Here is a 24,674-nt window from a genome sequence, read left to right as displayed (position 1 = left end):
TAGCTCACAAATGGTGAATTGGCCCCAACATGTAACCATTCCATTTTGTTAATGCTTGTTTTAGCAATGGAAGATCTGTTAAAGTGGTCCTGCCAGCCAGTACTGCATTGTTACTGCTTGCTTCACCCATGTATTTAACACCACAACATTGTTTCAATGAATATGGAAGCTGGCTGCTGTTTCCTCCAAGGTGAACCTGATTCTCGTGACTCCACCCAAGGCTCCTATCCCATTTGGGGATTGCATATCTCACTTTAGAAAACCTGGATTTAGTACACTCCCCAAGGGTTGTTTTTTGTTTGTTTTTGTTAATTTGGTTCAAACATTTTTATGCACAAGTGTACCATATAACAAATAAGGTTTACAATGACAAAATTAGCACCGTTTCCATGACAATCCATACAGTGACAATCTATACAATGAATGGATGCAGTGGGGGCAGTAGCAATCCCCATCTGATCTTATACACATTTACATGACAGTCTTATGGTCCCCATGGGTATACAAATGGCACAGTTAGGGACCATGGGTGTGCGTGGACTTCCATCCATGGAATGGATTTTTTTCCTTCCTCCCCTCCTGCCTGCAGTCCTCCATGCCTCCTAAAATCTAGGTCCCCCAGCCTTCCTGATCAGATATTTGGGGGCATGATGCAGGAGCTGCAGAGACAAGGGATAATTCAACCCCCCACCCCCTATTCTGCAGCTGCAAGTCTTCAGTCAGCTAGTTGGGTTCCACCCCATTTTTGTATACATACACAGACCATAAAGGTAGTGGCTAAGTGAGTGTGCATAGGTCAGAGCATGGAGCAAATCTTGCTGCTTTGCTTCCATGCTTCCCATGCACATTCACTGTATGCACAGTTGTCACATGAATGTTAGTATCTAACAAGGGAGACAAAAATAGTAAAGGGATGTTTTCTTGACTTTGCTGCAGACAGAGCAGAGAAGTTGCTGCCCCTCTTAACTTCAGTTCTGAAGTTAATATTGAATCTTCCCAAATAAGTGTTAAAACATGACTTCCTGAGGAATAAGGACTTGGTACTTTAAAAATAATCAATATTCATGGATGAAATAATTTCAGAAGAAATTTACTTGTTCTGTAAAGTATTTGTTGCCACTTTGAACAGATTTTATGCTTTTATACGTTAAGAGTATTAGGCCCTTTTTACACCTAAGGATTATCCCAGGAAAATGGAGGGATCATCCCTGCCTGCTCCCGGGATCCCCTTTGTGTCATTTGGATGCACAGGGATGATCCCAGGATGATCCTGGATAAAAAGCAGGTGTAGAAACAGCCTTAGGGCCTTGCTAGACCTACATGAAAATCGGTGCTTCAGGCGCGGTGAGGCCACGCTACAACTAGTGCGGGCCATTGCGCCTATCTACATGTCAGACACGATGAAGCCCTGTCACGCCCGCCATTTTTTTTCTTTTTTTGTTAAAGGGGCGCACCACCGGAAAGGTAAGTTGTGGGTTTTTTTTAAAAAAAAATAGGGTTTCCTGCTGCCTCCTGCCCCCAAGTTCCCCACCCTGGCCGCAAATCCCCCCCACGATCTCCCATTCCCCCCTGGACTCCAATTCCCGCCCCCCATGTCGCCGGCTGCCGATCACACTCCCCCCATGTCCCTAGCCTCCATTTCCTGCTGCCACTGATGTCCCCTGGCCTGTGATGGCCACCGCTGATGTCCCCCAGGCAGAGGACATCGGCAGTGGCAGGAATGCTGCGGCCCATCCGCCGCTGTTCCCGGCTACTCATGTGTAAGTGTGGTAGCCGGGAACAGCAGCGGAATAGGCTACACACCCGCAGTCTCAGGCTGAGCCCGAGACCGCGTAAAAAAATGGGCTAAATGGGGTTTCACTTACCCCACGTCCAGGGAGGTTTCACACTTGCCTGACCCTGGGATCCCCTGTGCGTCATCTGGATGCACAGAGGCAAGCCTGGGGTGAGTACCGGGCTAAACCTCCATCTAGCAAAGCATGTGTATGGCCAGAGATTCCTATGTGATAATTATTATATTAAGTAATAATAATATTTCTAGAATTCCTACAGTAATATGGTACTGTACAGCAACCAAAACAAAGGCACAGAAATAAACCAGTGAAAGTAGAGAACTCATGAACATTAATTTGACTTCTACATTTAATAGAATGAAGGCATTAATTTTATATCAGTTGCAAAGTATGCACTCATTTGGTGACAGGCAATAGCTTTATTCATTGCAAAGTATGCCATTGGCAGAAAAAAACTATTCCAATATTTAGGTGTGGTACTGGGAAGACCACATGTATGTATGTATATTTTAGAAACAAGCTGTCTGGAAGCTATGTAGTGATTGTGATGAAATTCACTTATCTGTTGTTTATTTTAAGCATTTATATGCAGCTTTTCCAACATGTGTTCAAAGCAGTGACAACACTGGAAATAAACAATAGCAACAACAACAACCACTTCAAACATGTACTTACGATAGCCCCAACACTAATGGAACAGCTAGAAACATGTTTCCAAGTTAAAGCATGTGCTCCAAGGCACAGCATAATGGGTTGGAAAAGACCTTATCTCTTGTTCCTGTCCAGTCCAGTCCTGGAGGAATCCAAAAAGTAATTGAGATGATTTGATAGAGTAATGGCTGAGTGCAATATATTCTATTGAACATTTAATTTTTTTGTTGTGAAAATATGGCAGTAATAAATTATTGCCAGCAATTGTATTCATTAAAGCTGCTTGACTGAGATCCAGCAGTTTACAAACCTGCCACCAAGTAAGTACTCACAATGTTCAGTTTATCATGTGAAATGGTTCAGTGACTCCTCTCTTCAGGGCATGATCATACAGCTGTTGCCAGTGCTGTTGATTTAGCACTTAGTACATAACCAGATATGTCAAAGGGCTTCTTCTTGCTTTGGGTAGGTATACCTAACAGAAAGCTGTAAATTCAGTTTGCAGTCTTCCAAGAAACCCATCTCCACCAGATGGGTGGAGGACCAGCAAGATAACTACAGACCATCCTCTAATCCAGGGATGCAGAACCACAGACTTGCTGCCAAATCCGGCCATCCTGTGGTCCCAATCTATAGTTTCCCCGCTGCTTTTGTCCTGACCACCAATTATTTGGTGTTTTCCAGGATTTGGTGCAGCTCCTCCCACTTCTAAATGGTCACAATGCCTTTCCTAAGGATTAATTACTGGCAGTAAGTGGTTTAAGCTAAAATAGAGTGGTATTTTGGATGGGTGGGTGGGGCTGGCCATCACTGGAATGTGGTCCCAAGAGATTCTCCAAAATGGAATTCAGCCCTTGGGCTGAAAGAGGTTCAACATATCTGCTCTGATCCATTCACTGTCTGGAACATCATCATAAGGATTCAGTGGAAGTGGTGATAGTAGAGAAAAAGGTTTTGTTTGCTTTTATTCTCACAGTGTAGCCCTATACGCATGCTTTGTGTCATGTTGATTCTGCTTAAATTTCCTACCTATTTGCAATTTAGCAGTTTTCTGGACTGTCTCAGTACCCTTGGATCCTTGGTAAATCAAGAAACAGTTCTAGCTAAGACAGGGGGAGAGATGCTTAGGAGGCATGACAATGGTTAATTCCTGAGCTTATCCAAATTATCGCCAGTCAAATGCTCCTGGTATAATCAGTATATGTGCATCAGAAACATTAGTGTTTCCAAATATATAATCACAGGAAGCTTGTGGTGCCAATTTAGAATTTATCAGTCAACAGATTCTAAGGAAGATTAGCCTCAATGTTCCGCAACAGAAAGTCTTCAGTTATTTATGTCTCTGAATATTTTTAATCCTTGATATGGGATTATAAAGGGTACAATGCTGGTATTACATACTCGACTCACATCTACTTGGTTGACCTTCATAAGCAATAAGACCTTTCACCCACTTCTAGAAAGCATAATGTATGTCATTGTATTTTATGTTCTTAGTTGGCTGTAATGCTGATTAACAAAATCCAATTCTATAATTGATCCTGTGCCCTTCCCTTTTTAAAAGAAAAACAATGCAGCTATACTTGTGCTGTATGTTATGGGGGTAATTTGTGAAGATTTAGCCAAATACATATTAAAGTAGCAGTATATAAGATACTTAATGGGGTTAGGTCACTTTTGCAATCCTGTCATGTACATTAATATCTGAATCCAAATTTCTAAAATATATTATTTTCTTTTTTTCTGCATGTAAACCCATTTCCACCAAAGGAAGTTTTCTGAACAATTACTCTTTGTGGAAACCTCTGACCTCTTTGTCAAAATCTGTGTATTTACAGCAATGATAGGGTTATAGCAACTGGAACAGTTCATCTCTGTCCTAATGCTAAAGTCAGCGTAAGCCCCAGAGTTCAACAATACAAGCAAACTCTAACTTTTCCCCTGCTCAGCTCTGGCTTTCCAATATTTAATACAGTCAAACTAACTTTCTCATACTCTTCCAACAACTTTGTGTGTCACTTCCTGGAATATTCTATACCGGGGCATAGAATGTCTTTACAGAAGACAGGCCTCTCTTTGAAGGGCTGCCCAAGGACTGTCCTTTATTTGAAGGCATCCTCTGTTTGAAGATGCCCTATTCCAGTTTAAAGATAAATAACCATAAGTATTGTTGCCCATCGACAGTTACCATAAGAACAATAGGCTGAATGGGCAGCCAGCCACACATGTCACATTGTGAGCTCCTCAGATGTGTCTACTGGGAAGTGTCTTCCACACTATGAAGAGATGCACTGTATTATAATAGTTATTTCTAAATTTGCAATTATACATATTAATTAGCACATGCCAATATTACGCAAATCACAGGGTTTTTTGTCCTCTTTCTTTTGATGATGTGTTTAATTTTTTGCAGTTCATAAGAGGCCACCCTATTTTATTTCTTTTGTCAAGCTTAACAGTCAGAACTGGTTAAGAACACTCTTTTCTTCAGCTGAGAATCCAGTGAATTACCTAGAATGACTGTCTTGAGACCAGCTTTAATCTAGACTGTAATCATTCTGCCATTTTATGTAAAAGATGCAAGTACACGTTCAAGCCATCCAATTTGCTGTATGCAGGTTCAGAATATCATAGATAGATAGTTCAAAGTTGGGAGTTAGTTGGTCATCCTTTTTGACTAGCTTCCTGTTGACTGATTCCACTAGTAACAATAGGTTTCATTATAATTAAAAGTTGCCATTTTATTTATGTCCATAAAGTTGTTTTTTTTTTTTAAAAAAAGAATTAGGCTATCTTCTATAACAATCATTTCCTTCTGCTTTTAAACATGCTACAGTCTCTCCCATTCTCAAAAAACCCACTCTTGATCGACTATCCCTGTCTAACTACCGACCTGTCTCCCTCTTGCCCTTTGTCTCAAAGATCCTGGAACGTCTGGTCTACTCTCGTTGTCTTGACTTTCTCTCTAATAACTCTGCTCTGGATCCCTTTCAATCTGGCTTCCGTCCTTTGCATTCCACTGAAACAGCCCTTACCAAGATCACCAATGATCTTCTTACTGCCAAGTCTAAAGGCCATTATTCTGTTCTTATTCTCCTTGATCTAACTGCAGCCTTTGACACGGTTGATCACGATCTTCTCTTAGATTCCCTCCACGACCTTGGACTCTGTGGCTCTGTCTATAACTGGTTCGCCTCCTACCTAGAGGGTCGCTCTTTCAGCGTGTCGGCTAACGGCAGCTCGTCCTCCTCTTTTCCCCTTTCAGTTGGGGTTCCGCAAGGCTCGGTGCTTGGCCCGTTGTTGTTCTCTCTATACATGCTGCCCTTGGGCAAGCTCATTCAATCTCACGGCCTCCAATATCACCTGTATGCCGATGATACACAATTATATCTTTCATCTCCGGAACTTTCTCCAGATGTTCACGATCGTATCTCGGCATGTCTTTCAGATATCTCAGCCTGGCTGCTTCATCGTCGTTTGAAACTTAACATGGCAAAGACTGAACTGCTAGTTTTTCCTCCTAAACCTTCTCCTCACCTCTCATTCTCCCTTACTGTCAACGATGTCACGCTTACTCCGGTCAAGGAAGCTCGTAGTCTTGGCTTTATATTTGACTCCTCGCTCTCCTTTACTCCTCACATCGAGGCAGTAGCTAAATCCTGTCGTTTCTTCCTGTATAATATTGCCAGGATTCGACCATTTTTGTCTGTCTCTTCTGCCAAGACTCTCGTTCACGCACTGGTTATCTCTCGGTTGGACTACTGCAACCTTCTTCTCTCTGGCCTTCCTTCGTCTCACATCAGTCCGCTGGTCTCTGTCCACCACTCTGCCGCTAAGATCATCTTCTTGGCCCGCCGCTCTGACCATGTCACTCCACTTCTGAAATCTCTTCATTGGCTTCCAATTCACTTCAGAATCCAATATAAACTTCTCCTACTGACCTTCAAAGCTCTTCACTGCCTAGCTCCTGCCTATCTCTCCTCTCTCATCTCACACTATCGCCCCGCTCGGGCTCTCCGCTCCTCTGATGCCATGCTTCTCGCCTGCCCAAGGACCTCCACTTCCCTTACTCGGCTTCGTCCTTTTTCTTCTGCTGCCCCTTACGCCTGGAACGCTCTTCCAGAACACTTGAGAACTACAAACTCAATCACTGCTTTTAAGACTCAGCTCAAAACTTTTCTTTTCCCTATAGCCTTCAAATATTGAGTTTGTTCTGACTTTACACTGTTGGTTTTGCCCTACCCTGTGCCTGTTTACACTTCCCTGTGCCTGCTTGCATTCTCCTTCCCTCTTTATTGTTTACTACAACTTATTAGATTGTAAGCCTATGCGGCAGGGTCTTGTTATTTACTGTGTTATCTGTACAGCACCATGTACATTGATGGTGCTATATAAATAAATAATAATAATAATAATAATAAGTTTATTTTAATATAAAAATGTCAACTATATTAAACAAAGAATTAATTGCAAATTGAAGGGAAATGAAATATGAACCCCAAAAGTCTCTGCAAACCATTATGAACATGGGTGCAAGCCAAAGTACAATGTTATGCTAGTAACATATGGCCTGTAAACAAATCATGAAGGGATTAAGAGACACCTACAGTTAAAAGTAACCCAGGCCTTAGCTAGACCTAAGGTTTGTCCCGGGGTCGTCCCGGGGTCGTCCCTGCCTGCTCCCGGGATCCCCTATGTGTCATTTACATGAACAAGAATGGCCTCAGGACGATCCCGGGATAAACCTTAGGTCTAGCTAAGGCTTCAGTCAAAGTTTACTTTACACCAAGAACATTGTATTTAAGGATGTTTCGTAAAGATAAAAGATGTAACTCTTTGAATGTTTCAATGAGCATAGTGAGTTAAGATAAACCTTTAGTTAGATTTGATTTTTTATTAATATGAGGGAACAACCTTTAAGGTTCTTCAAAAGTGGTATATGACTTCTGTTCACTTACCACATATTCACCAGGTATTGTCAAGATTGTGCTAGAGGGAATGCAAGGAACCAGGATTCATCTAGCATATGTGGTAGTCCTGATATAAATGGCAAAGTTTTGGAATGTAGTCTTTGGTGAAATTGTTGGTACTTGGACAGCAACTGGGGAAAACAGCAGAGTTGGCACTTTTAGGACTGTTTCTGGGAAATAATAGAAATTGCCTCTTCAATCCATTGGCTGAATTTTGTTGGCAGCAGCTAGACTGGTAATTTCTTATTTTGGAAGGATTTAAGAGGAGTTTCATTGGATGATTGGTAGACCCAGGTTTGGAAGATTGCTTCAACAGAAAAAAAAATCAAATAAGTTATGACTGGTGAAAGGAAGTAGGAAACAAGACACATTTTCTGTGCATTGGTATCACTCAGCTTCATAACACTTTGACTGTAGCACATCGGTCTCTCTGATTCATGTGTACAATGTATTCTGTGTTATTCCACCTTGATTTTTTATGATTATTGATATGCCTGGACTATTGCATGAAAGGGAGGGAAAGAAAGAAACTTTCTAAAAAATAAAGAAAAAAATTAAAGGTTGAATTGGCAACAACATACAAACCCTGATTTGATATATATTTTTTCTGCGAACTCTGTTCATGGGGAACCAACTGCTTGTTTAATATAAACAAAGGGTAATTTTCACCTTCTTTATGGAAAAGAGAAGCTCTTTTGTGTTCTATCCAGTTCAAGGCCACAAACTCATCACCAAAACCCCTCTTCTAATTACAAATCAGTTGTAAATCAAAGAAACAATTTATAGTGAAAATCTTGTTAACCTATAGCATGCCCCTGTTAACAGTTTCCATGGCAATTTGGCTTCAGCTTTATATAGATACAGCAATTTGTCTGTGTGAAAATTTCAAAATAAGGTTGTGTTTTTGTTTTGTTTTTGGTTAATTAATCTTTTCCATTCAAAATTCCGTTATGAACTTTCAACTTTGTAATTCTTTGCACAAATACTTATGCTTTACTGCTCACGGTAAGTCAGAGCCACAGCAGAAGGAAGTAGTGCTTAATTTCTCTATGAGAATGTGTATTTTGGTACATAGAAAATTTGTTAAGTAAGAAAAGACAGAATTTATACATATTTAGACAAAAAACAATAACTAAAACTCCCAGCATACCCCAGCCAGCAATGGGGAATGCTGAGAGTTGTAGGAGTTTTTCTGTCTAAACATGAATAGGATTGTACCCTAAGTTCTAAATAAAACCTGGGTTGGAGCTGTTCCAGAATGTAATATGTTTGAACTTCTAGGAAAATATGGAGTGGATTTCTAAATAACACCCCCCCCCTCTTTTCTTTTTTTACAGGTTTCAAGACTCTGTTGAAAGGAATTTCAGGAAAGTTCAGCAGTGGAGAACTTGTGGCAATTATGGGTCCATCTGGAGCTGGGAAATCAACACTCATGAACCTTCTAGCAGGATACAGGTCAGTGATTATAAAGGCTAATTCATACCTAAGGCTTTTTTGGATTCATACCTAAGTTTTTAAGTATCATATCATAGAGTCATGATAGGGTGCATTTCCCAGACTAGATCTATACTACTGCTTTATAGCGGTATTGAACTGCTATAAAGTGATGATAACTATTGGGGCACAGGACACATTCCATATACCACTTTCATAATGTTATTTCCACAATCATAATGATTTGACACAAGGTGTAGATCTGCCACCAGTTGACATGATTATGATTATGATTATTTATACACTGCCCCATAGCCGAAGCTCTCTGGATGGTTTACAAAGATTAAAACAGTGAACATTAAAAAACGCTATACAAAATTTAAAACCATAAAAAGCATAAAAACAGATTACATACAACATCCATTTACACACTGATCTAGTTTGCACATTGTAGCAATCCAACATGGGGCTTGGTTGTTGGGTTCAAATTCTGGGTTGTTCATCCTCCAACAACCCAAAGTTCCAAGTTCAGATGTTACAATAAACAATCAGGATTGGAGCATTACTGAATTGTTTATTGTAGTGGCAATGGGTGCATAGGCAGGAGCCAGCACTCATACTTTTCTCAACAACTCATGGCTTGTTAAACATGGGTTGTTCCGACATGTAACACTGTCACAAACCTGGATTGTTGTCATCTAATGTATAAAAAGGATCTCTGATCTTTGTTCTTAATCAAGTAATGTCACTCTACATTTATAAAATACTTGTTTCTGAAAGCTTAATTATGTATCAGCACCACTGTCACTTAAACTGCTCCAGCAGATTAGGTATTCCTAATTCTTATTGAATTCCCTGGTTAAAATTCTACATTAAATATAATTTCGTTTTAGTGGCACAAATATTTTCAATCAAGATACTGCATTATTGAGAGAACACCAGAGATGGTAAAATAAATACAGTGCCACTGTTACGACATTGCATTTTTTGTGAATGTAGGGCTTGTCTACAATCTTGTGATTTCCAAAACAGTCATTGGACTGTTTGGTAAGTCACAGGCATTGCTAATAATCATTTCACAAATCATGTTTACTTGCTTATGCCAAAACAGAGTTGACACACATACCTGAAAAAACAAAGAAAGAAAGAAAAGGAATGTGCAAGTAGAGATGCGGAGAAATCTGTTTGTGGGGAGGCGTTGACGAGTTTTCCTAGGTTTGCCCCCTTCCCCAACTTCATCCTGGGTCCTGCTAAAGCGCCCGACTGTGTCTCAAGTGAGTCAGGCCAGGTTGCACTTTTTTCTCTACAGGTTCTGGAATTTGCGCAAAGTGCTGAACAATTTTGGCAAATTATTGGTGAATTTGTGCAAATGTGGCTGAATTTATGCAAATCCATCCATACTTTGTGCAAATTGCTCAGATGTTCATGCAAGTTGCAAAGCTTGAGGGAAGAAAATGCACAAAAAATCCCCAGAGTTCAGGAAAAAGCCTGCAGCTCTGCTTGCAAATGCAAAGTGGGTCATATATGTTGTGGAACTCCAAAGAGTAAAAAAAGAACGGGATTTCGCAGTGATGGACAACCCTATGTGCATGTCAACTCTTGGTTTTGTCTGGCCTAAAGGATGTGAAGGAAAATTTCATCCTATATTCTTTTCTTGGTCAATTTCAGAGAGACCGGGATGAAGGGAGAGATTCTCATAAATGGACAACCCCGTGATCTGCGTTCATTCCGCAAAGTGTCTTGCTACATTATGCAAGATGACATGCTACTTCCACACCTTACTGTGCAAGAAGCAATGATGGTAAATTTTAAAAATAAATCTCTGCATGACTTAAGCTCTTGTTCTTCATTGTGATTGTGGTCTCTTGGTGCTGCTTCAAATTTTATGCAGCAATGGTGTGTGCTATGGTTACTATGGGCTCATCTACACCTAAGGTTGTAGCGGGAGGGAGAGGAAGGATTGTGGACTTACCTGCTCCTGCAATCCTCCCCCAGCATCTATACGGCTGTGCAACATCCCGGAAGGGAAGAGGGACATGGCGGGCACCATTTATTTATTTATTTATTTATTTTAAAAGAGGAGCTGGTCATGCGGCAAAAAGGGGGAGAAATGCGCCCAACCCCACCACCATCCCAGGGATGGTGAAATTGCTGGCCCCCCACCCCCATGGGCACAGAGCCACCCTGCACAGCTCCATGCCTGTTTGAGGATCCAGGAGCCCATGCCACACCAGCTGCAGTCCTTGGGGTTGTTTGGGACAGTCGAAAAACTGAGAAATCTGCGGTCCCAGTTATCCCAAGGAAAATCTCTGGTTGACCCTGGGATCCCCTGTGCATCATTTGGATGCACAGGGACAACCTACAGACGACCCTGGGATATATGCATTGTGTAGACATGTCCTATGTATGCTCTGTTACAATGATATACCTATGAGAAGCATAATTGCTGGAAAAGGTGTGAAATGGTCTGTAGACGGGACTTCTCTAGTCTTGCTTTGGGGCAGTCGTTGAGAGATTTGCCATATATATGAAAGTGAGACAGAGAAGATGCCAGGCTGATCTCCCTAGGAAAGGCATTCAGCTACAGAAAAGGTATTTGACATATTGAAGAGCTTGTGTTATCAGTCTGTCACCAAAATAAAACTTCCTTGCCTCTTCCTTCACTTCCTTTTAACAAGGTTGCATGTTCTTTGTAAACAAGCAGTGGAGTTGAAGGCATAGCCCACCCTGCACTGGCCTGATGCTGGAGCAACTGAACTGCACAGACACATCTAAAAATGTCTGTCGTCCAGGGCTTCTGGGAAATCAGCCTGCCAGTTCTGTTTAGACCGGCTGAGCCTACGGCTATAGGGTCAACCTCTCTGGAACTTCTGGGTCTGCTGTAGGCAACAGGGTCAGACCAAAGCTGCTAATTTTGTTGTTATATGTAAATTTTATTATTATTATCATCATCTGGAAATATAATATTCCTAGCTCATTTATTTGAGTGATATGCCTAACATTTGTATGTTTCAGAGTAGCCTCTTAATTATAGTTGTCTAAAGGAAGCATTTGCTTGATTTTGGAGAAAGGGGGATTCAGATATTAAATTGTCCTGTTGAATCCCTCGTTACTATCAAAACCAATTACTTCTCAGTTTTAACTTTTAAAAAAATTAAAGTAAGACCATAAGAAATAAGAAGAGCCATGTTGGCATGGCTAAAGCCCTACCTACGAGCTATCATCGTGCCAAGTTTCATGACTTTATTTTTAAAAATGGTGGCGCTGTAAGCATTTTTGTTAATTCCCATTAAAGTAGAGCTGTCCTTTGGGTTGGGAGGATGGGAAAAATCCAGATTTTTCTTCAAATTTCATAATTCCCCCCCTTCCCAGATTTGTTACCAAAAATCCTAAGAAATCTGGGTTTTTCTTGTCATATGGTCACCTTACATTTATAGCCTTGTCTTCCATGAATTTTTCAGCATATAAGTAAGCATATGACAAAATCCTAAAGGGGGTGTTGTGAGAAAGAGATGCAGATCAGCATGTCTGATGGGCCATTCAGATAAATCTTACCATGCTAATCATTGGTAGTTTCGGTGGGCCTGCTGCTGATGTGTTCAGGCCATATGGTCAATACATCAAAACATGATGCAGTTCATGTGAAATGCTTGAATCAAGCTGATCCAAGTTATAGCCTGAAAGATGTGGGTGGGAGATGTATACAGTTTGCTTCCCTCCTCTCTCATCAAATTGATTTCTGATCTCTTAAGTATACTGTATGCAACTCTCTTTTCCCCAAGGTCTATCTGAGCCTAATAAATTATTCAAATATAGAGTCTTGGAGGAAGGGAAGTGGTATAAGTACCCTTGCAGGATCATACCAGCTCAGAATAGAGATGGAACACTGCTTGTTTGTAAGCTCCCTCATATCAAAGTCACCTTGCACATGGAAAGGGTTAGATTCCAAATAGGAGAAGGCTTCCAATTAGCCTTATCCCTGACTGTAAAGTATTTCTACATGTAGGGCATTTTTTGGACATGGGAATACTTTCCAATAAGCCATTCTCCCTGTATGGCTGCATAGAGGGCTATGCCAATATGCTCTTCTGAACATGCCAATCAGAAATATTGGGGGGGGGGCAAGTGTTTAGGGGCCAGGAATCAGTAAGGGAAATTTTAATAGTTTTTCTTTAAACCATGTTTTTAAAATGTAGCGTGCTATACAATTTTGTACCATTTTTAAAAAAGTAAGATCAGTATCTACCCAGAGACACTAAATCAAATATTAATATATAATTAAAGAAATGTCATCACATCAATATCTATTAGTTGCTACTATGCTGGCCACTTATGAATTATCAAAAAAGAAGAAAGTATCACCCAAAAAGGACAAAGGAGACACATTTGCATAACATTTGCATATGTATAGATGGATATTTAGAAATAATTATTACAATTTAAATAGAAATAAAGTACATCTCATCGTAGTGTGGAAGACTGTGACCAGGTGACCTGTACGCCTTGCTCAGTCTGCTGTCCAGCTCTTTCTTCTGATGCTTTTTTACATCTTTAAACTGGGCTTGACAGCCCTTCAAATAGAGGACACCTTTAACCCAGAGGATAGTCCTCTGGTGATATAAGAACGTAAGAAGAGCCATGCTGGATCAGACTAAGGTCTCATCTAGTCCAGGATTCTGTTCACACAGTGGCCAACCAGCTGTTGACCAGGAACCCACAAGCAGGACATCCTAGGTCTGTGCGGACCTCACTGAAATATTTTGCATGGCACTGATGAAACATATTTTGTCTAAGGAGGAAACCTTCAAATTTAGCTTCCAGTGACTTTTCAGTAATTACTTACTATCTGTTATTGTCTTTCTTGTCACTCCAACAGATACTCAGCCTAATGAACAACACATTTTGTTGTTAGTATTTCATCTTTTAAAGTGCTGTTTTGTGTACAATAATTCTGTTTCAAAGGAGCAGCCATGTTAGCCTCAAAAATTATATACTGTAAGAACAGCATGTAGATTCATAGTGTGACAGAGTCCCCAGGGGTCCTAATATGGATCATTTTGTGCTAATATTTTAGGTGTCTGCTCACCTGAAACTTCAAGAAAAGGATGAAGGCAGGAGGGAAATGGTATGTATATTACTTTGTTCATGGAATAAATTTGACACAAGTTGAGTGTTTTTTAAATGCATTTGTGAAGAAGAATCTGTAAATTGGCACCTTTTTTTGTGGGAGAGGAAATATGTATATGTGAAACTAATGTATTTATAAGATTTTGTAGGTCATTTGTGCTGGGGGCAGGGGGCAGATTGGAAACTTGCTTATTTAAAAGGATTTCCAGATGTTTGTTTCAATGTTGTCTATGGTATCGGCAGTCAATGGGTAAAAGTAATTGAATATAAGAATAAGCAAGGAGAAAGTAACTATGCTTAACAGAAGTGCCCAAACAATGAGAGGGATGCATCATCAAACAATTAGATATTATATTCTTAGACAGATTTGCAACTCAGGTTTTCATCTTAAGTGGCATTATAAATTGTTGTTATAGGTATTTGGTTAAAAAGACTTGAATAGCTGCAGAATATGCATTATCTATCTATCTGGGAAAAGAAGACATTGAAGAAAAACTGTACTGAAAGATAAAGTCTGATTTTATCAAAATGTTTCTAGTTAAAATAACTCTATAGAACATGAGGTATTCATTTTTCCTCTACCCACTGGACAGGAAGTACATTTCCTCTCTGTAGTGGACAAAGGCACTCTGGGAAATGGAAGTTAGCCTTACTGTCTTTCTACTTGCATGGGCAAATGGAATATGGATTCAAAGGGTCTGTTCAGACAACACACTAAGCCATGGTTAGGCCACCAACCCTTTTGCAGCAAATGGTTATTGGGCAGGTTTAAACCATGATTATGTAGCCACCATGGTTAGGAATGGTTCACATGTTTAGCTCAAAATGCTTAAGCCTATGCGGCAGGGTCTTGCTATTTACTGTTTTACTCTGTACAGCACCATGTACATTGATGGTGCTATATAGATTAATAATAATAATAATAATAATAATAATAATAATAATAATAATAATAATAGCTTAGTGTGTCATCTGATCAGGGTCACAGTCTTGTTTACAGAGGTCTCCTTAGTGGAGCTCCCCGCTTTAACTCCTTTATTGAGAATAGCAAAAAGAGTTGAAGCACACAAAAAGAATATTAAAACAGTTTCTGAATATCTCCTTACAATTAAAAGCACTGGAAGGGTATAATAGACCTGTGTGGGAAACAATCTCATGCAAATATTCTGCTCCCTAATAGCCAAAAATACCATTTTGTTTCAGAGCTTTTAGGATTGGGGCCTAGATGAGGTGTCGCAGGGCCTTGGTTGGAGCGGGGTGGGTGTCAACGCTGCGGTAGCGGTGGCCTTTCAGCCGCTGGGGCCAGAGTGTCCTTGGCGCAACGCGGTTGGGGATGGGATGTCGGGGAGGAGGAGAACCGGACAGACAGACAAATGCTTCTCCCCCCCCCCCGAAAGCCTCACACGTGCACGTGTGGAAGTGCGAGTGCTACGCCCAGCCTCATCCCCTCAGTTCCGAGCACAGCTTGGAGAAAGGCATGCCTGCCGGCTTCCTCCTTTTCACCTGAACTGACCCTCCTCAGTTTCATTTTTATCCCCTGTTGCCCGGGGATGCTGCTGAGGGGCCCGATGGGGGTGTCTGCCCTTCATTAGGCACCAGAATATAAGTGCAGTTCCATCTGTGTGGGAGAAAGAGACATGAGATGTGTTTATTGAGACTGCCCTTTTGTGAACCGCCCAGAGAGCTTCGGCTATTGGGCAGCATAGAAATGCAATAAATAAATAAAAGTACAGGGCAGAACAATGTCCAGAGGTCAGGGGCCTCATTGAACTCTGGGAACCCACCAGAGTTGCACACCACTCCACTGAATTAGCTCCTCCTTCTGCTGTAACCACCAAATTTGCCACAGTGGGAAAAATCACAGTATACCAGGTAAACAAGGCATGGCAAACAAGGCATGTCAGGAGTGCACTCCTTGCAGAATGTTCCAAGCAGAATGACACTTCTGTGAGGCACCCAGGAGTGCAATTCTGCTTGCAAACCAGGGACATGTTCCCTGCAGGCCTTGTTTCCCTGCAAAATTACTAGAATTTTTGCTACTGCTGCAGCAAATCTGGTAGCTGTGGCAGCAGAACTCAGGGGGTGGGTGTGCAAAATTAGCCATGCTTCAGCAAATCCAGCCTACACATTTACCAGTTTTTCTTAGCATCTAAAATTAAAACAAAATGTTGATAATCTTGGGAAGCCAGTTATGTCTCAGATTTCACATTTGCACAGAACTGAATATGAGCAGTACTTTGAGTAATTGTTCGTAATATTCCTGGTATGTTGTTCCAGGTAAAAGAGATCTTGACAGCTCTAGGCTTGCTGACTTGTGCCAATACCCGAACTGGAAGTCTTTCAGGGGGACAGAGAAAGCGACTTGCTATTGCTTTGGAGCTAGTGAACAACCCACCAGTTATGTTTTTTGATGAACCTACCAGGTAATTTGTGTTCCAAAGGAAAGACAGGTGACAGTAATGATATGCATTGTAAGATGTACTATTCTTTGCTAGCAGCAAAAATACCAGAAAATGGGAATGTCCCTTAAAGTAATTGATTTCAACATGTGAAGCAGGCACTCCTAAGAAAGTGCAGCCCCATTTCTCAGCCCTACATTGTGATGGATTGTGTGTGTGGCTTTGGCAGTAGACTAGAGAGATAACCCGTGTCTTGTCCCTCCCATTCAGCTCAGTGCACGTAGCTGTGTTGTCTGTAATCCCCTACTGACTGTTGATTTATGGCAATAGAACCCAGTGGCAAACCCCCACCCACCCCACCATATCTTACCTATATCATTTGGCAGCTTGAGATCTTTCTTTCATCAGCACACAAAAAGCTCCCTTGCAATCGGAAGGCTTGGCATGAGCACTCTAGTATAGATGTCATTCCTTTCAAAAGCTCTTACCCAGAGAGCAGGTTTTGCTCCGAATTTATGAAATTGGAGCCCACAAATTTACTGAGATGCTTTAGAAATTAGATCCTTTAAAAAGAGGACATATATGACTGCCAAACAACTGTACAGTGGGAAACAGCTTAAAATGGTGGGAGGGAGAAGGGAACTTTCTGGAATATAAACCACCTTGGTATAATGTAACTGGCAAGAGTAACTTTGTAAAACACAAACTAAAATGTGAAAAAACAATGAGAGGCGGTAGTGGTGTTGGGCAAAGACCTCTGGAAATATCTCCTGTCCATATCTCAGGCCTTAGCTAGACCTAGTGGTCTAGTGAGATGGAGGGGTGAAGATCTCACAATTTTTAAATTGTGAAATCTCCCCCTATTATTTTTATTTATTTATTTATTTATTTATTTATTTAGCACCGTCAATGTACATGGTGCTGTACAGAGTAAAACAGTAAATAGCAAGACCCTGCCGCATAGGCTTACATTCTAATAAAATCATAATAAAACAATAAGGAGGGGAAGAGTATGCAAAGAGGCACAGGGTAGGGTAAACAGGCACTGGGTAGGGTAAAACTAACAGTATAAAGTCAGAACAAAATCCAGTTTTAAAAGCTTTAGGAAAAAGAAAAGTTTTTAACTGAGCTTTAAAAGCTGCAGTTGAACTTGTAGTTCTCAAATATTCTGGAAGAGCGTTCCAGGAGTAAGGGGCAGCAGAAGAAAATGGACGAAGCCGAGCAAGGGAAGTAGAGACCTCTGTTCACATGCGGCACGCAACAACCTCAGAGGGAGAGGCATTGCGGCCACCATTTTTTAAAAAGAGACTGGAGCGCATGAGTACTTTTTAAAAATAATTATTTCCCCCACCCACCCCCGATGGGCACAGAGCTCCTGGCTCCTTCTGAGGAACTGTGAGGAGCCGGAACAAACTGCGGTGCCCAGCCACACATTCCGCGGTCTCGGGCTCAGCCCGAGACTGCGGAAAAACCGGGCCTAAAGTGGAGGGTGAGATCCTGGGGCAAGGGAGGGATCATCCCTCCCTGATCCCGTGATCCCATGTGTGTCATGTGGACACTCAGGGACGATCCTGGGGATCGTCTTGGGATAAAGCCCCAACTAGCTAAGGCCTCAGTGAAATTGCAGAGTTCCTGTTCATTTAATTCTGAGAGCCTATTTTGAATGTTAGCCTGGAAAAACAAACCTGACCAACTACTTGTTCTTTCTCTCAGTGGCCTGGACAGTGCATCTTGTTTTCAAGTTGTATCCCTGATGAAGGCTTTAGCACAGGGTGGTCGCTCCATCATCTGCACAATACATCAGCCCAGTGCCAAACTCTTTGAGCTCTTTGATCAGGTACTGTTTTGATTTTTGAGGGGTGGGGATATACATTGATGTATAAATATTGTACCCAGAGATTGGATCATCTTTCCTAGGGCACAACATTGTACCTGAAGGATCATCACATTCTGCATGTTCCAAAGTATTAACACACAAAATGGTTAGCTTTCAAAGTCTCAATACATAGTCAAGGTATATTTTGGTCTTCTTTCCCTTCCTGCATAAGCTTCCTGTTTTAAAATTCTCTGTGTGTTTTAAGCGGCGTGCCTTTCCGCCTTAGATATTGGCAGGCATCCCTGTGAGACATCAGGGACGTGTCTTGGGGATAGAATAAATGAGGGAGGGAGCGTGGAAATGTATTTCAGAATGTTACAAAAATATAACATTTTCAGGAAGATGGGAAATGTGGAGTACTTTGAATCTTCAGAGGAAGGTTTAGGAGTAGCTGCTGAAATGTTTTCATTAGAAGTCTTAGGGCCAATTCAGCCCTGTAGGCATTCAATCACAGACTTCTCATGGAACTTGTTAGGGAGACTGCTTACTTGAAAATGTCTGTATATCATAATCTCCTTTTGCAGGAAAAACTTACATGTCAAGGAGAAGTTTATAGACTGCTCCGATGTGTAGATCTGTATCTATGTGATGCACCTTGATTGTTCCCAGGGATGCATTCACATGGAGAATCTAATGTGGCAGCTACAGTCTCCCAGAGTGCAGGTATACTAGGCAGGTATACAAGGAGGGGTATAGTGGTGCATACTAACATGTATAATAAGCCATAAATTGCTGTTTGGGATTGGCTTACATTTTCTTTAATCTAGGAGCGGATCTACACAGCGCACTGAAGGTGCTTGCATGCGCCTGCAGTGCGCTCCGAAAGTGATTGTAGACCCTGCTGGAAGAGGCGGAGGAAGAAGAGGAGGAGGAGGCTGGGGAATCCGGCTGCGTCCTTGCCGCCGCCACCCACCTCCCCGCCGGCCTCCTGCTGCCTGCGAAAGAGCCACTCGGCGGAAGAAGGCGGGGCGGAGAGCGGAAGAAGCTCTCCAACCCGGGTGGCTCTTTCGCCGGCAGCAGGAGGCCAGCGGGGAGGTGGGCGGTGGCAGCGGCAAGGACGCGGCTGGATTCCCCAGCCGCCTCTTCCTCCGCCTCTTCCTTCCAAGATCTACACAATCGCTTTGGGGGCGCACGGCAGGCGCATGCAAGCGCCTTCAGTACGCAGTGTAGATCCGCTCCTGGTCCCTGGAGAATGCCTATTAAGTCATAAGTTGCATAGTCAAAAGTAAGGTTAACAGTGAGGATCACAGAATTGCTGTATTTTCTTTTCCCATTCCTCTCTCTTCGATAGTTTCCTGTTCACAAAAAAGAAAGAAAGAAAAAAGACCTGTTTCCCACTGTGTTTGAAGAGAGAGTTTAGATCCATTGCAAAATCTTCAAGTGTTTTCCAGAAGTTAAGGCCACAGGCCACAAACCACTTACTCCTGAGAAATCCCATTACTTCCTAATAAGTGGACCAATGTCCTGCAGATTGAACTGTATTCCAATGTTCTCAAATTACAAATCTTAGCAGGCAATCTTGCTGCTTTCCCCCAGTTAGACAGCAGTTCACTGAATAGGGTTACAGTGCAAAATTCTCTAGCTGGTCTGGAGCATTCTTCATCATTTGTTGTCTTTCTTTATTTCAGCTCTATGTCCTGAGCCAAGGGCAGTGCATTTACCGTGGGAAAGTATTAAACCTAGTCCCGTACTTGAGAGATCTGGGTTTAAATTGTCCAACATACCACAATCCAGCAGATTTTGGTGAGCAAAATGGAGGGTTTCTCCTCTCAAAAACACTTCTTGTTCAAGCTCTTCACTGAAACTAAAATTTCTTCTTAATGTATATGTTAGTCATGAAATGATGTCTTTTTCTTGTTAACGTATACCCTCTAGTGGTAGGTATGGTTACTGAACTCTATACAGGGCAGAAGTCTTGTGCCTTATTAATAACGAAAACAAGAATTTGGGCAAGTGAAACTTCCTCCTCATAGAAATGCAGTGATGAAAGAAACTGTATTTGCTGAAATTCTTCCTTCTGTTGAAGATACAAAAGCTTAGTCACATTTGAATCTCACAAGCAAGAGACTGGACTTGCTAATAACCTTGGTATTTTTAAAATTTCTAACTGGAGTGCAAGCTAGCTTTGTTTGTGTGTGTGTGTGTGTACTCTTTATTATTGAAATGTATATTCTGCCTTTCTATAAAATAATTAAGGAGACTTACAACAGGAATAAAAATACACAACCTTAATCTAGAAATATATGCACATCTGGTCATATGGATTTTAGCTGTTTTTACTATAGTGGAAGAAGTCATTGGGACTACATTTCTACTCCAGCTTAAATGGTTGCATCCTGGATTGTATGTTTTGGGTTTATGCCTGTTAGCAGAACCACTGCTAACAGGCATTAAAAATGGAGGTGGTTCTGCTAACATTCCTAGCTCCTATGAAAATAATTCTAATTCTTTTAGCCCTAAATATTTCAGAGCTACAGGGTTTAAGTAGTAATGAGTGGACTGGCCGGCGAGATCACATTACGCCAATCCTTTTACAACATCATTGGCTGCCAGTCCAGGTCCGGGCCCAATTCAAAGTGCTGGTATTGACATTCAAAGCCCTAAATGGTTTGGGGCCAGGCTATTTGAAGGAACGCCTCCTTCCATATGTACTTGCCCGGACCTTAAGATCATCTACAGGGGCCCTTCTCCATGAGCCCCTGCCAAAGAAAGTGAGGCAGGTGGCTACTAGGAGGAGGGCTTTCTCTGCTGTGGCACCCCAGCTGTGGAATGAGCTCCCCAGAGAGGTCCGCCTGGCGCCTACACTCTACTCTTTTCGTTGCCAGCTGAAGACCTTTTTATTCTCTCAGTATTTTAACACTTAATTTTAACTTAAATTTAAATTTTACTGTTCTAACTCTGTATTTTAATCTTATATCAATTTTGCTGCGTGGTTTTATCCTGGTTGTGCTTTTTATACTGTATTTTGTATTTGTGTTTTTAACCTGTTGGTAGTTTTATTATGGTTTTAATTTTTTGAACTGCCCAGAGAGCTTTGGCTATTGGGTGGTATAAAAATGTAATAAATAAATAAAAATAAATAATAAATTCCCTCACTTACATTCTGTAAATGGTGTATTATTTTAAACCATTCAAAACTAGTGGTTGAGAAATTGTGTTGCACAGTGGGGAATAGCATTTCCAGCAGTTTAAAATAATCATGAGTTCTATGGCATAACTGTTTGTGGTCTAGAACCTTTCCCCTCAAATTCATGGAGTGCTGGGATAGCTATGAGGGATGGGGGAGAAATTAGTTGAGTTTGCATATTTTACATTCTTAAACCATCAAGTGAATGGAAATTCAGTTATCCTAATTGGCATTTCTCCAAATTTTGTAATAAAGTTCTCTAGTTAAAACACATATTAAAATGTATGTTAGGGAAAATAATGTTCAGAAGTGCATTATATGAGGAAAATTGTTTGTAAAAATGTGTATATTAGGCAGACATGCATGCAAAAAACCCCACATGCATCAGGAGAAAAGTGCATAAAAACACTTTCCAATTTTCTTGTGAACTTTAAAAAACAAATCTCAGTGTTCCGAATGAATTGAAGATTGGAAGAATGAGAAATGGAAAAGTCACCAAGGGGGATTCCACACGTCATACTGAGGGCACTTCCATGCGCCCCCAGTGCGCCCCCAAAGCGATTGTGTAGCTTGCCTGGGAAGAGACGAGGAAGAGGTGTCCTTGCCGCCGCCGCCACCCACCTACCTCGTCTCCGCCCAGCCGGTGAGGAGGTAGATGGGTGGCGGCGGCGGCAGCAAGGACGCCTCTTCCTCGTCTCTTCGAACAGGCAAGCTACACGATCGCTTTGGGGGCGCACTGGGGACGCATGGAAGCGCCCTCAGTATGACGTGTGGAATCCCCCCAAAACTGACAGATTGAACCATCCCTAATAGCTACTTCTATCCTTTGCATTTCTAGGCATTTTGGCCCCACACAAACTCCCCAGCCCTGTATATGTGCAGGCCTGACAATTTTGAATAATGCTTCATGCACCTGACTTTTGCATCTTTCATGAACTGTTTCCATGAGGATGGATTACATCATTTTCTTCTGTCTATTTAGTGATGGAGGTCGCCTCTGGCGAATACGGAGACCAGAACAGTCGGCTAGTAAGAGCAGTCCAAGAGGGAATGTGTGATACCGATTACAAGAGAGACTCTGGGGGAGAAAGTGAACTTAATCCCTTCCTATGGCACAGACCATCTGAGGAGGTAATTCAAGTGAAAATGGTTTCTGAAATTAGAAGGTGGTTGAGAAAAGGCAAGCAAGCTAATTGCTACAGTCCACTTTCTGCAGCTGAAATTCTCCCCACGGCCTGAGTTCGATCCCAGCGGAAGCTGGTTTCAGGCAGCCGGCTTGGGTCGACTCAGCCTTCCATCCTCCCGAGGTCGGTAAAATGAATACCCAGTTAGCTGGGGGAAAGGTAATAATGGCCGGGGAAGGCAACGGCAAACCACCCCGCTATAAGGCCTGCCAAGAAAACGTCAGCGAAAGCTGGTGTCCCTCCAAGAGTCAGTAATGACTCAGTACTTGCACGAGAGGTTCCTTTCCTTTCTTTTCCCTTAAATTAGCCAGACATAAACAGTTCAGGAATACAATTCTCCATGACTGTTGGTTGGTGCCATTGAAACAACAGATTGAGCAAGCACACCAGAAGGTTGACGATCAAATCCTACATGTAAATAGATTTTGTTTTTAGTGTTTTATGCAGAGTAGAGCCAAGACTCTTAAGAGAATGCCTTAAGCAAATTGTCTTCACTTGAATTGGCTTGAATATGAGTTGATGTTCTCCTTATTTGGCAAGCTAATGTTTAGCATAGTGGTGGGGGATGTGTGGCCTTTCAGATTTTGATGGACTGCAACTCCCAGCAGCCCTAGCCAGCATAGCCAATGCTGAGGGGGTGATGGGAGTTGACCAACATCAGAGGTGCCGTGTTTCCTTTCTCTGGTTTAGCATTTGTGTCTTATAATGAGTCAACAAGAATTAAGATTTGAGTTGTTGTTTAAGTATCTGTCAGTATTGAATTTTAAAAGTTAATTGTAGCATCTAAAATTCAGCTGAGTTTTGAGGTCATATGAAATGTTTTATTCAGCGTGCTTTAAAATGTTTATCATTCATCCTTCTCCTCTGAAACAGAAGGGAAATTAAGGTCTCATATAGAACAAGAAAGCACTTCTTCACACAATGACCATCAATTTTTGGAAATCATTCCCACACCATGTGGTGATGAACACTGACTTACATTGGTGCCATTCAGACAACACACTAACTCTGGGTTGCTTGTTGAGCCATGTTGTCTTGACATCCATAGGGTGGCTTGTTAATCATGCAGTTTGACTTATTAACTACCCTGAACAACACAACAACAAACCATGGGTTCTCAAGGTGGATTCTTCAAGAAAATAAGCCACACTTCATGGTAACAAGCCATCCTGTGGGCATTCAGACAATGAGCTAACCTACTGAGTGTGGGTTAGTGTGTTGTCTGAACAGTGCCATTGCTTTAAAGGGGGGGTTGAACAAATTCATGGATAAGTCTGTTGGGAGTTTTTAATGATGACGTGTTAATGGAACCTCCAGGTTCAGAGGCAGTATACGTCTACATAGTGATTGCTGGGTGGGGGTTAAACTTCAAGAGAGAGCTATTGCCTTTTTGCTATGGCTTGTGCTTAGTTCCCATTGAATGTTTGGCTACTATTAGAAACAAGGTGCTCAGCTAGATGGACCTTTCATTTGATTCATCAGATTAGACCAGCCTTCCCCAGTTTGTTGCACTCCAGATGTGTTGCACTATAACTCTCATAATTACCAGCCAGCACAGCCTTGGAGGAGGCTGACTTAGATCGTGATCTAATGGGTTGGATATGCACTCTGCTAAGTTGAACTTAGATCCCATTAAAATCAATGGGACAAATTAGTCATGGCTTTTCCCACTGATTTCAGTGGGAACTAAACACAATTCATTGGGATCTAACTGTGGCTTATCAAATCCTGTGACTCTCAGAGTGCTACTCAGTTCTCAACTGGAACATAGGTTCTATACTCAGAGACCGGCTTCCAAGCCTGTGTTCATTAGTGCTTCTGCTGCAACTTGAAAAAGAACGAAAGGCCTAGCTTTTAACTTCATGTTTCATTTGTATATTCCATCAGGATTCTTCATCCATGGAAGGGTGTCATAGCTTCTCAGCCAGCTGCCTTACTCAGTTTTGCATTCTGTTTAAAAGAACTTTTCTTACCATAATGAGGGATTCGGTAAGGTTTGTCTGATTTATTTATTTTTAAAATGTGTATCACAAATTATAAATTCTGGGACACAAAGCCGTATCATCCATACAAGGTGCATAAATTAGGAAAAATATGTATTGGATTCCTTCAG

The 24,674-nt window shown here is 41.6% G+C and overlaps 1 protein-coding gene across 2 annotated transcripts in view; it reads left to right on the top strand.

Moving 5' to 3' along the window:
* Positions 1-24,674, top strand: part of ABCG1 (ATP binding cassette subfamily G member 1) — a 68,086-nt gene that overhangs the window by 29,450 nt on the left and 13,962 nt on the right. For both annotated transcript variants that reach the window (XM_063126584.1, XM_063126583.1), the window contains exons 3-10: positions 8,752-8,869; positions 10,517-10,649; positions 13,923-13,973; positions 16,253-16,398; positions 18,088-18,211; positions 19,879-19,993; positions 22,360-22,508; positions 24,449-24,550. In XM_063126584.1, coding sequence (XP_062982654.1) covers positions 8,752-8,869; positions 10,517-10,649; positions 13,923-13,973; positions 16,253-16,398; positions 18,088-18,211; positions 19,879-19,993; positions 22,360-22,508; positions 24,449-24,550 — 938 coding nt within the window. The remainder of the gene's footprint in view (positions 1-8,751; positions 8,870-10,516; positions 10,650-13,922; positions 13,974-16,252; positions 16,399-18,087; positions 18,212-19,878; positions 19,994-22,359; positions 22,509-24,448; positions 24,551-24,674) is intronic.

This window comes from Elgaria multicarinata, chromosome 5 (genome assembly GCF_023053635.1).
Source record: "Elgaria multicarinata webbii isolate HBS135686 ecotype San Diego chromosome 5, rElgMul1.1.pri, whole genome shotgun sequence".
Classification (NCBI taxonomy): Eukaryota; Metazoa; Chordata; class Lepidosauria; order Squamata; family Anguidae; genus Elgaria; species Elgaria multicarinata.
This window is presented reverse-complemented; position numbering and strand designations above follow the sequence as displayed.